This window comes from Polypterus senegalus, chromosome 14 (genome assembly GCF_016835505.1).
Source record: "Polypterus senegalus isolate Bchr_013 chromosome 14, ASM1683550v1, whole genome shotgun sequence".
Lineage (NCBI taxonomy): Eukaryota > Metazoa > Chordata > Cladistia > Polypteriformes > Polypteridae > Polypterus > Polypterus senegalus.
In genome coordinates this window covers 39,460,554-39,473,583 of record NC_053167.1, presented here as the reverse complement: position 1 = coordinate 39,473,583, position 13,030 = coordinate 39,460,554, and the positions used below count along the sequence as shown (strand labels likewise).

At 37.8% G+C, this 13,030-nt stretch overlaps 1 protein-coding gene across 1 annotated transcript in view; it reads right to left on the bottom strand.

Moving 5' to 3' along the window:
- LOC120514797 (cadherin-22-like) overlaps nt 1–13,030 on the bottom strand; it is a 1,212,176-nt gene that overhangs the window by 718,739 nt on the left and 480,407 nt on the right. Inside the window, exon 3 of the mRNA XM_039735358.1 lies at nt 10,295–11,689. Coding sequence (XP_039591292.1) covers nt 10,295–10,507 — 213 coding nt within the window. The 5' untranslated portion in view covers nt 10,508–11,689. The remainder of the gene's footprint in view (nt 1–10,294; nt 11,690–13,030) is intronic.

Here is a 13,030-nt window from a genome sequence, read left to right as displayed (position 1 = left end):
TAAGTTCTTCTCAATACAAATTATTACATTTTTTCATTTTTTATTATTGATTTTTAAAGTTTGTCCTGTTTCACTACTATGCGGTGGGCAGCAGATAATTATTACAGATAATAGGCTGGATCTGTAGGTAATTCTAAAGGTTCATAATTATCTCTCTGTGGCCAGTAGGAGCTCCAAGCACCAGACACAACTACACAACACACTGACGGGTTCAAACACAAGAACCTTTATTTAAGCCAATACCTTCACATGTATCCATTTCCCTCCTTTTTAGACAAGAAAACTGGCTTCTTTTATGCCGGACCTGGGAGCAGTGCATGTTGGAAGCACTTCTACATCAGGCGGAAATCCTTAAGAAGGGATAGTGCTCCCCTGCAGCTTTCCCTGGTGGCACTCAAGAACTCCGACAGGGTTGTCCCATGGGACTACAATTTCTATCTGCTCTGTGGGTATCCATATGGGTGGGTTCCACCATTGTGTGGCGTTGTGTGTACAGGGGCCAAGAAGCTGCCATTTGTACTTCCGAACAGGTCCCTTCTAATGTTAAAAAAATACTTTACCAAAAGTGTCACCTGAGGAGATCACCTGGTTGCCTCGCCCCACATACTGCCTCTGCATAACAGCTAATTATATGGCAGACATCCCCATTCCACAAAGCTTCCATCTTAATCAATGAATCAGTCAGTCTGCAATGCTCACTTCCATAATTCCTCTTTTCAGTTCTTGATGTAGACCTACTCCATTTATTTCAGTATCACAGACATGGCTAAACAACGTCTCTTCTATATCTAGTACTTTCAGTTTACTACTGTACCTTGTAAACATAGAATGGGAATTTTTTGTTTATCCATAATTTTGCTAATTCTTTCATTCAGTGACACTCTTCTTAAACACATCTCCTGCCTGTCTTCCTTCCTTTGGAGAAGTAGGAAAAATTACATTTTAATGCTACTCCTTTAGCAGACAGAGATTATAATAATCACTTCAACTGGCAATTTATTTTTCCAAGTGTGATAACAGAACACAAATCATATATCCTTGCTTTCCAGGATAGTCAAAGTGCACTGATTCTGTACATCAGGAGTTGTGTGCCTTTAATAATAGATTGAAAGAATGACATCCTGATTTGAAATAAAAAGCCTAGTGAGGTGAAAAGTGATTTTAATCCTGCAAAATTAATACAGGCCTGTGAGGTCATTTGAACTACACATCTGTTGAGACTCCTTACTAATTCATACAGGGGTTAGTAACATTGATAAAGACCCCTGGCCTGACATTGATAAAAATGGCCAGGCAAATCATCCATCATTGTGACCTTGTTTCTTTTAGCTGTGTTAATACTTTATTGCTGACTGTTTAAGTTATGTATAACAGACAATGAGATGTCCCTTATTGTCAGTGATGAACTGGCACTGTCGTTTTAGCAAGGATAAGGACTGCACACTCCTACTTGTGTCACTTGTCATCTGTCTCTTAAAAAATATGAATTCTTTGTTTTCTTTTTCATCATCAAAGAGACAGCAGTGGAGAGCAGCACAGCTATTTATTGCTGCTGATATGTAATAGAATGTTTTGTTTCTTACTGGCAAAACAGGAATTGAATCATAATGTGGAATGCAAAGTATTAGAATAATTTAATAAAATAGTGCACAAAATTATCATATTGTTAAGATATTGTAATATCACTTGCACATCTGTTTTTGCAGCCCACTTTGTCCAGTAGGGAGCTGTAACAATAGGCTCAAACCAGAAATCGATGCTTGTTAGGACACTAGTACATCACACATGCAGAAAATCAGCCTTTCTTTGTTACCTTTTCATGTCATAAAAATGAAAGTAAACTCTGACATTGTGGCATGTTATCTCGAACCCAATGCTAGAAATTGTCCCTAAACACACTTAACACACTTAAAAGTATTGATTCTTTAATGGCTCTTTACTTGTAGTTCCTGGTAGAGCCTTCACTTGACAAAAAATATTTCATTCTGGTAAAGGGTCATTGAATATGAAATTAGCTCTTTGGGCTTTTAAAATAGTTCTAATATGGATGAAACAGGAATTTTTAATGTCTGGTAGACTAGCAAGGCACAACAGGTAAAGAAACCTGAACTGAGCCTATGTTATTGCTTGCTGCAAGAGTTCTTTTAAAATCACAAACTCATTGAAATTTCACAAATCTGTGACTGATGGTGATTTATAGAACCTGTTATGGATCTAAATAAAATGTCCTTTCTGGAACCTTCATGTGAATGGTTCCTGTAGCAAGGGTCTCCAACTCCAGTCTTGGAGTGCTACTGTGTCAGCAGGTTTTCATTTGAGCCTTTTCTTAATTAGTGACCAGCTTTTGCTGCCAATTAACTCTTTTACCTTAACTTTAACTGACTATTTAAATACTCTGACCACTTAATTATTATTTTCTTAATTAGCAGCCAAATAATAATGAAATAGAAAACAAGCCAACACATGACCAGCAACCTGTGTCCATCATATAATATTTGAAAATAAAGAAAGGTGAAAGTATCAGTAAAGTTAATCTGCTCAGGTCCACAAAACATTTTGATGGCGTTGTTACAAATAAGTAAATCAATAGTTTTGAAAATGTCTGCTCTGGCAGAATGAGAGCACCAACAAGCAATGGAACATAATGAAGGGTTTAACTGTTTCATGGCAGATGTTGACTTTTGTCAAAACTCAGGGGTAGAGAATGATAATCATCTGTAAACTGTGACAAAACTGTTACATTTTAGTTTAACTCTCTTTGCTAGAAGGAAAGTTAGCTTCATTAATATGCCCTCGATTCCCTGTGCGTGCGTGCGTGAGTAGCAAAAAGCAAACAACCTTTAAAATTGCTTTGACATCTGGCGAGGCACCAAAGTGAATGTGCAAAGCAAAATACTGCGTGGATGATGTTTTGTCTATTATCGCTGAATCGGACTCGATTATGGTGCAAGTGGAGATGGAGATCGATAACGAAAGTGAGGTACCAGCTTCAGCTGATCGGTCCCCAGCTGATCATGGTGTTTAACATGTTCGTGCAATTGATGCGCCTACAGCAATGTTCACCTGGGAGGACCGCCACTTACACTGACAGGAGGTACAAACCAAATTGTGTCATACTGTGACTGCCTAATGAAGACAGCCAGGCTGACGGCCTGCCACACATTCCTGCTGGCCATTAAGCCACCCCTGCACAGCCAGTGCTGCCAGAGATGCTAAACAGGTGCCGACAGCAGCCACAGCTTGCAGCAACAGACAAGTTAGGTTGCTTTCTGTGTAAAACCATTTTCAGAAAAATTTGTTTTTTGGAAAACAATATTTAGCCCTCAAAGAGTTAATAAACAACAAGAATTGTCTTCTACATAAGAAACTAGTTGGAGTCTGAGGCCCTGACTTAGCTGGTCATCTGTTGATTTACTTCAAAACTCATTTCTGTTTAGGTGAAAAGAAAACAAATGCAAGAAATTAAGGAAAAATATTAAGCAAATCTGAGGACTGAATGTTAAAAAGCAAGTCAATAAAAGTGAAGTTAAGCAAAGTTAAGTAGCAGCAATAACTGGTTACTTATTAAACCAAGAGTTAAAATAAAAACCTGTACCCACTGTAGCACTCCAGGACCAGAGTCAGAAACCCTGCCATATGGTATCGCTCTGTAAAGAACTGCTTTAAGACTGTAGGTTATACTTATTCCCTCTCATATGCTACAAATGTTCCCTATGTGCTACAAATGTTCCTTTTTTAGATTTTCAAAAAGTCCCTAAATCGAGCCACTGTTCTATCCACTACTCTAACAATATTGATACAGGACAAAATTAACAAGTTTGCCCTTATCAAAGTTTAAGGGAAGAAATCATTTTCCTCTTTATTTAAAGAAAACATGAAATCCTTTTTTACATGTCAGCCCAATATAACATCTTCAAGGATCGATGTTGATAACTATGAATATTTTTTTGCTTGTATATAAAGATAATGTCATGCATGGGCACCTGAGGTTTACTTTCAAGGCTCAGGGAAGGTATGTAATACACTGCCGGGGCAACACCGAGTACAACATTATCAATACATTCTCTTTTCTCCTCTGTTGCTCTGAGAAACCGCTTAGTGAGGGCACCTAAGCCACAACCAATGCCAGTTACTCCACACCTCTTCAAGTCAAGATGATATAAATTTGAGGGCTCCTGGAAGATGGTATCTCAGTCTGATGAACACAGTCTCACATGATGGAACTTTCTGACCAGGATCTGCTCAAGAGAAACAATTTTTCTGAGAAGCTCCAGAGGCTAGGAAGACAACTGCTATGACTTATTTTTGTTGCCCCACTGCACACTCGTTTTTGTTAAATTTTTTTTGGACTTGGGAAATAAATGGGGTTGCCTGCTTGGGGTTCTCCTCTCATTTGTAGCTCACAATATATGTTAATTGACAAAAACTGATCATTCCATTGCCAACAGAAGTCCATTAAGCCTCAGAACACATTAGGGATGTGTATCTGGTATATTTTCAGGATGCTAGAATGGGCAGTCAGAAATGAGATGACTGTACAAAAGTGACCAGGTGGCCTTTTGTGGTCACTAAAACTTGAGTAAAAAATGTTATTGACTAACTGAACAAAAACCATACATTACAAAAGTTGTTCATGTATTAAAATATCAAAGGTGTTTTGCATGATGTCATTACTGAAAAATCCATCTGGCAGGTTTGCAAAGATCAATCAAAACTGGCTACAGTAAGAAAGTAAACTAACAAGTAGGAAAGTACAATAACAAAAAAGACAGAGAAGTCATACATTTGTATTAGGCTTTGGATTTAGATGGAAAGGAGCTGTACTATCTGAGCCGTAACAAATGTGACATTTTCACATACAGTGGACAAAAAAAAAATCAGGTGCCTTTGGCTTGTTGTAATATTTTTGCCAAATCAAACTGTGTTTTCCATAGAAGCAAGATGTGACTTCTGCTAGCTTTAAGGAGGACATAATAGCAAATTGTGTGTTAGAGATTTGTTTATATAATTTTCTATGTAGAAAAAAGCTTTTTGCAGCTTGCTCAATAATTGGCTGACATAGTTGTGAAATGCATCAAATTCAATAAATCCAACACATATTTTCTTCATCGATCAAAAGTGTCCAGCGATGTGGAAGAAAACCACAGCTTTTTCAAGTGACTACAATGACAGAAATAAAACATAGGAGTTTATAAATGTGCATTATCAACACCTGGATATAGAGCTTATTGAAAACCTTTTTCCTGTTGTATACAATAAACTGCACTAAAATATTCCATCTTGTTCCAAGAGGATTACTTGCTACTCCCTTAGAAGAGTGCTTCTAAAACTGGGATAAATATTTGCAGTTTGCTGCTCCAAAACCTGCTCAATGAGTGTTTAGTATCACTTGAGGGGATTTTTTGATAATTTACCAGGAGCAGAAAAGTAATCCAAGCTGAGTGGAAAAATAAAATCCAGCTAGGGTAAAAGCCAACGCTCGATTAGGAAAAAAAATCAGAATGCAATTGGTTGTTCATCTAATGGTGAATGTATGAATACAAGTATCTAGCAGCCAACCAGCTGAACTCCACAGCAAGAGTGGCATTTTTGAAGTTACTGAGAACACAAACAGAAAATGGTGAACACTACTCTAAACGTAATCTGTTCTCTGTTAAGTGCAGGTTTATACATTGTGTGTTCTGCAATATATACAGTATATCTTTGGTTTTCCTGCTGAAAGTACTGATTGCTTCATATCCCAAAAATCTGTAGTAAACCTAGTGTTTGTGAGAAAATCATATGCTTTGGAGGACCACATCATGAACCAAACAGCAACTAAGTACACCAAAAATTGGGGTGACTTAGTTTTTTAAGAGAATGCAGCCCTTTCTGATTTGACTCAAGTCTTTCCAGGCCACAATATAGTTAGCCAAATCAGAAACACCAATTCGTGTTGAGGTTGAGTTCGGGGTGGTTGGTGTTTTGGGGGTTGGGTTAAGATGTCAAATTTTAGTAAATCAGCACCCAGGTCACCAGTTCAAATCAAGAACCAGTATTCGACACTTAGCAGCACATCTGTCGAGGCTGATAAAAAGAAAGCACTCAAAGACGGGTGATATCACACGCTTCACTGCTGGTTAGAGACTTATAGTGCAAATAAAAATAGAGCATTTTTAATATATGGGATTTCATTTTTCAAAAGGCCTGGATTTTTCAAGAGAAATGGTTACTGCATTTTACCTAGAGGAGATCTTTTATGTTATAATCCAAATTATGGTAAATATGACTTGCTGACTAATCAGACCATCCAGGTCGCAGTATCATGATTTTAAATCGCAGGATGATTTTTGTCTCACCCGTTATGGCTCTGTACATGCAGCCCGAAATTCCTGTTATGAGGCAACTAATAATTTATTCATAAAACAAAATTAAAATCAATTAATAACTGGAGTATTAATAGCATAATTAGATTTAAAATCATATCTACCGGCGGCATGGTGGCGCAGTGGTAGTGCTGCTGCCTCGCAGTTAGGGGACCCGGGTTCACTTCCCGGGTCCTCCCTGCGTGGAGTTTGCATGTTCTCCCTGTGTCTGCGTGGGTTTCCTCCGGGCACTCCGGTTTCCTCCCACAATCCAAAGACATGCAGGTTAGGTGGATTGGCGATTCTGACTTGGCCCTAGTGTGTGATTGGTGTGTGGGTGTGTTTGTGTGTGTCCTGCGGTAGGTTGGCACCCTGCCTTGGATTGGTTCCTGCCTTGTGCCCTGTGTTGGCTGGGATTGGCTCCGGCAGACCCCCGTGACCCTATTCGGATTCAGCGGGTTAGAAAATGGATGGATGGATCATATCTACCACCACTTATTCCTGTACTAGTAACTTTCAAATTAAATAAAAGTCTAATACCCCATCAAAAACACATTTGAAGTTTAAAATACTGTTTGTTAAACATTTGCTGCTTTGAAAAAGTACAACGTCTGATTTATGTCTTCATACTGAAACCTGTCTTAATAAATCTGAAATGTGTTTAGCTGAGGCAGCACCAAATGGTTTTACATTCCTTCATGAACCAAGAGATACTGGTCTTAAGATGATTCTGTGTGATGAACTACATACTGTTTCTAAAATTTAGCCACATTTGTATTCTTTGAGGTATTAGATATTAGAACAAATTCCAGCACAACTGTATTACTAGCCTACAGACTACCAGGGTCATATTCATTCAGTCTGCATTTGGCAAGCTTTTATCAGATTTAACTACAGTGATCCCTCGCTATATCGCGCTTCGACTTTCGCGGCTTCATTCCATCGCGGATTTTAAATGTAAGCATTTGTAAATATATGGTTCGCAGATTTCTGCGGACAATGGGTCTTTTAATTTATGGTACATGCTTCCTCAGTTTGTTTGCCCAGTTGATTTCATACAAGGGATGCTATTGGCAGGTGGCTGAGAAGCTACCCAATCAGAGCACGTATTACATATTAAATAAAACTCCTCAGTGATATAAGATATGCTTCCCATGCGGTGCGTTGCACACTTCAAAGCTCTAACAGCACCTATTGATTTTTGATTGTTTGCTTTTCTCTGTCTCTCTCACTATCTCTGACATTCTCTGCTCCTGACGGAGGGGGTGTGAGCAGAGGGGCTGTTTGCACAGTGGCTGTTTGCTTAGAAGATACGGACAAGCCTGTAAAAAATTCTGAAAGACTACCTTCATATTGATCCCTTCATTGCGGCCACTTTATCACGGTGCTTCCCATACTTAAAAGCCCAACAGCCCTATTGATTTTTGCTTGTTTACTTTTCTCTCTCTCTGACATTCTCTGCTCCTGACACACACACTCCTTAGAAGAGGAAGATATGTTTTCATTCTTTTAATTGTGAGAAAGAACTGTCATCTCATGGAGCACAGTTTAAACTTTTGACTAAAGGGTGTTATTTCATGTCTAGAGGGCTCTAATAATGTTAAAAAAACGTATTTAGAAGGTCGTAAACAGGTTTTCTATGCTCAAACTGTAAAAATATTACATATATAAATAAAGAATCCTACTTTGTGGAAATTCATTTATCTGTCTGGAGCAGATTAACCGCAATAAACGAGGGTTTACTGTATAACTGTGCAGAGAATATTTATAAACAGTGTGGGAGAGTTTCTAAGGGCTTAAAATATATAAAAATAACCATACAAATATATGGTTTCTACTTCCCGGATTTTCACTTATCGCAGGGGGTTCTGGAACGCAACCCCCACGATCGAGGAGGGATTACTATATACATTATAATCATGTAATGTTGGCGGAAAGTTTAATATCCTTAATAGATGTAAAAACTGACACTTTTTAAAAAATTTTCCTAACTTAAAATATTATTCCACTAAATGAAACAATCTCTGATTACTGCTTAATGAGGTTTGATTTTCTTTTGGCCTTACCAATACAATCACAGATTGAAACAAAAACAGCATATTGTAACATTCATCAAAAAGTGTAGATATTTTGAGAAACTCAATCATAATTATAGAAAACAATCTTTTTAAGGCAATATCTAATTATAATATGTGAGCTCATTATCTTTTGCATTTGGCTTGAAAAGAAAGAAAAGTACATGCTAGCAACCTGTTAAAAGTTATAAAGCTCTTTTAGTGACAGTGTTTTTAAATGGCTAATACAGTATGTTATAAGGCTAAGGTTCTGGAGGCACCCATTAGTACACTTCTATTCCAGGCCCTGACGTGTGTAAAGGTTCCCCATGCAATATCAGATTATAGACATCTGCAAAAACAACTCTTTCATAACCAGAGACCTACCTTGTATACTGTATGATATTTATGTTTTTATATCTTTTAAGGTGGACTGTTGATACTCTATCAATATGTTGTTACTGTACATCTGTACGATTTTAGTGCATTTCAAATCACTTATAAACAGAACATTTTGAGAATAAAAATATAAAGAATGAAATAGTTTACATTTAAAAAATGTTCTTTGGAATACTGATGTCTGACATATTGTCACTAACGTAAAACAAATTGGAATTCTCGCACATTTAAATTCATTTCTAAAATGAGCATTTTTTAGAAAAAAATAACAAAAATACCAACATTCAATATGTTGTCAACTTGTTCAACTGATAAAAGTTTAAACGGATTGTAGATCATTTTGAAAGTTAGCATTTTGCCAGGAAAATTTTAAATATTAAGTCGATGTTATTAATTTCTGAGATTGTAAAGACAGACTGCAAGAGGAAAAAAAGTAATATTAAAAACTGAAACCACAGGTAATTCAACAATTCAAGATCTTAATACTGGCGTTGAAGACTGTTATAACGAATTCAAAAAAGGGTCCAATTCTCTTTTAAATTCAGTAAATGACATCTAGCATGGGCGGCACAGTGACGCAGTGGGTAGCGCTGCTGCCTCACAGTTAGAAGACCTGGGTTAGCTTCCCGGGTCCACCCTGCGTGGAGATTGCATGTTCTCCCCGTGTCTCTGTGGCTTTCCTCCGGTTTCCTCCCACAGTCCAAAGACATGCAGGTTAGGTGCATTGGCGATTCTAAATTGTCCCTAGTGTGTGCTTGATGTGTGTGTGTGTGTGTGTGTGCCCCCTGCGGTGGGCTGGCGCCCTGCCCGGGGTTTGTTTCTTGCCTTGTGCCCTGTGTTGGCTGGGATTGGCTCCAGCAGACCCCCGTGACCCTGTAGTTAGGATATAGCAGGTTGGATAATGGATGGATAGATGGACATCTAGCATATGTGTGGCTGGGGCCACCAGCTTGTCTCCCCACTGTGAGCACTGCACTAGCTCACTTGCTAAATATTTGATGTCATAAAAACTAACGAGTATATACAATTTATAGAGCTGAAATCAGACCATACTTCAGGGCTCCCTAGGGATGAAGTGGTCTCAAGTCACTATTTCTGCATTTAACCTGCAGGCTAATAAGAGAAGCAGAAGTTTCCTGTTAGAAGTTTACAATGCAATACAAGTTTTTGTATAGCCCAAAATCACAGAAGAAGTGTCGCAATGGGCTTTAACAGGCCCTGCCTTTTGATAGCCTCCCAGCTTCGATTCTCTAAGAAGACAAGGAAAAACACCCCAAAAAACTCTTTTAGGGGAAAAAAAAAGTGGTTGGCAGCTCAATTCTCCGTACAAAACTAATCTACAGACACACCGCAAAAGCTCCCTGTAAGTAACAGTTTTGTGTATGCCATGTATTTTCAAATATAGGACAAGTCCTTCATACTCTTCTTCAAAGTTCACATTTTAGCATTTTAATTATAAACAACATTTTTATACATCCAATTATTTTATTTGATTACCTTTCCAACATAGAGTGGTTCAGTTCCAGTATATTCTTCAACCACAAAAAACTGGTTCCAGACCCACCCTCGCTTGACACGTTCATGCAGAACTGAACTGCCTTCATCTGGCAAAGCAATCTGCGTCATAGTGGCAACATGTTGTCCAAAAAACTCCAGAAGAGCTGCCATTGGCAGAGCCAGGACAATCCAAAGTCTTTTGTTTGATACCATCTTGAAGTACCTCCCTTAATCTCATTAAGTATGGAACAACGTTTAGGGGGATGCTTGAGTTCTTATATTGATGAATATTCCGCAGCAAATGTCTTCTAAATCTAAGAATTACATTCGACCAAATTATGCTTTACTTTCCAGTGTGTGGGTAAAAGATTCTACCTGTTTAACCTCCCCACAGTTCAAGTGTGCTCAGAAGTGCAGCAGATGAAAAGGCAATTTTCCATTTATAGTTATTTATAAATACTTGCCAGCTTGTTTCTTTTCACTTCCCACACAAATCTTCAATCACACCTTATTCTTTATGTATAAAGTATCATTGTCCCACATACCCCATGTGATTGTCAAGGGAATGTTTGTGACCGGTTAAAAAAAAGCTTAAACCATCAAAGAAAAACACATTTATATTGATACTGAAGAATGCAAGGGAAAAATTAAAATCCATAGAGAAGATGTGAAAGTCCTTGGGGGTTGAAAGTTATGTTTTGAAGTCAGAATACACATATTCTTATAGGTTGTCATGGGACAAACAAACAAACAAAAAAAAAACATAGAAAATCATCTGATTGTGTCTTTTCCACACAAAATTGATTTTTAAGGTAACTTCATCAGTCTCCAAATTATTGATTCTTCTCCCAATGAATAAATCACATGGGATCCAATCTAAGGAAATTCAAGGGAAACATTGCAGAGCTATTTCTACATATACGTGTAGAGTTGGGATTAACTCTAAAATGTCCTCCTTGCATTTTCAGATTTTTCAGTTGTCTTCAAAGGGTCCATCAGTTTGGCGCAGCCACAGTTCAATGGTAAAGAAAATGAAATGAACCTGGACTGCATCTCAAAAGAACAAGCAAAGAGCTGATCTGATGTTAGAAATGGGTTTGAAATCCACCTGAAGCGGTTTTAAGTGATATAAGAAGCATATTGTAGCATGAAATCTGCCTGGAGGAGACCAGAAAGTGAACTTGTTTTCAGCTTTAATTCTAATCATCCTCCTGTCTTTTCCATGATGATCCAAATCTAGGAAACATGTGTTACCATTCTGAACAGGGATTGAAGTCAATTTCTGCAGTTACTCTTGTTGATAATCATGAAGCATCTACATTTATATCACTTAAGACATTTGACTTAGGTTGATACACCTCAGAAAATGTTCACAAACTGCAGCTGTCAGTTGACCTGGAAAGAAAATAAAGAGAGAAAATTAAATACCATTTCTGCAAAGGAGATAAATCTGATTAATTTAAAATAAAACATACAAATTATGTTCATACCTTCTTTAATAAATCATTAATAATTTAGTAGCTATAAATATTACAAATTGCAATTACATATTGTCAAAACAATTATTCTGTTTTTGCTCATGTAATAATACAAGAAAATATAATGTCAGACTGTCATCCTTGTATTCTCACCATACAGAAATGAAATTCAACCAAAAACATATATCAAAGAATAGCAGTTGAAGTTTCAGTTGCAAAAGTAAAAACTATCCAAGATGAATGAAAAATAAAAAAGGACATTTGCATCTTTTTAGCGACAATTCCCCTTTTAACGACATTATTATGCAAAATCTCACAAATGCTTTTCAACTTGTTAGCCTGCCCTAATCACAGCTAAGTGACCGGACTTTCTGTTGATGAACGCTTTTGCATGCAACTTACTGATGGAACATTTCCATTAACAGATGTAAGGCTAGGCTTTTGAAATGTGGGAGTATATTGTATCCCCTATAAATACACTTACTTACTGAGCAAATTATTAGGTGTATACTTGCTTATACATGCAAGTATCTATCGGCCAATCATGTGGCAGCATTGCAATGCATAAAATCATGCAGATGCATTTGGAGAGCATCAGTTATTGGTTTACATTGAACACCAGTATGGGGAAAAATGTGATCTCTGATTTCAACTCGTGCGATGGGCTGGCACCCTGTCCGGGGTTTGTTTCCTGCCTTGCACCCTGTGTTGGCTGGGATTGGCTCCAGCAGACCCCCGTGACCCTGTAGTTAGGATACAGTATAGCGGGTTAAATAATGGATGGATGGATTTATGATTTCAACTGTGGCAGGAATTCTGGAGCAAGACAGGCTGGTTTGAAACATTTCTGTAACTCGTGATCTTCTGAGATTTTCATGCATAACAGTCTCTAGAGTTTACTGAGAATGGTGCAAAAAACAAAAAACATCAAGTGAGCAGCAGTTCTGTACAAAGATGAGAATGGCCAGATTAGTGTGAGCTGACAGAAAGGCCATGGTAACTCTAATAAACACTCTGTACAACTGTGGTGAACAAAAAAGCATTTCAGAATGCACAACACGTTAAATCCTGAGACAGACAGAATATAAAAGCAGAAGACCATGTCGGGTTCCATTCCTGTCAGGCCAGAGCAGAAAGCTGAGGCTGCAGTGAGCACAGGCTCACCAAAACTGGACAGATGAATATTGGAATAATGTACCATGGTTTGATTCATCTCAATTTCTTTTGAGGCACACAGATGGTAGGACCAGAATCTGGT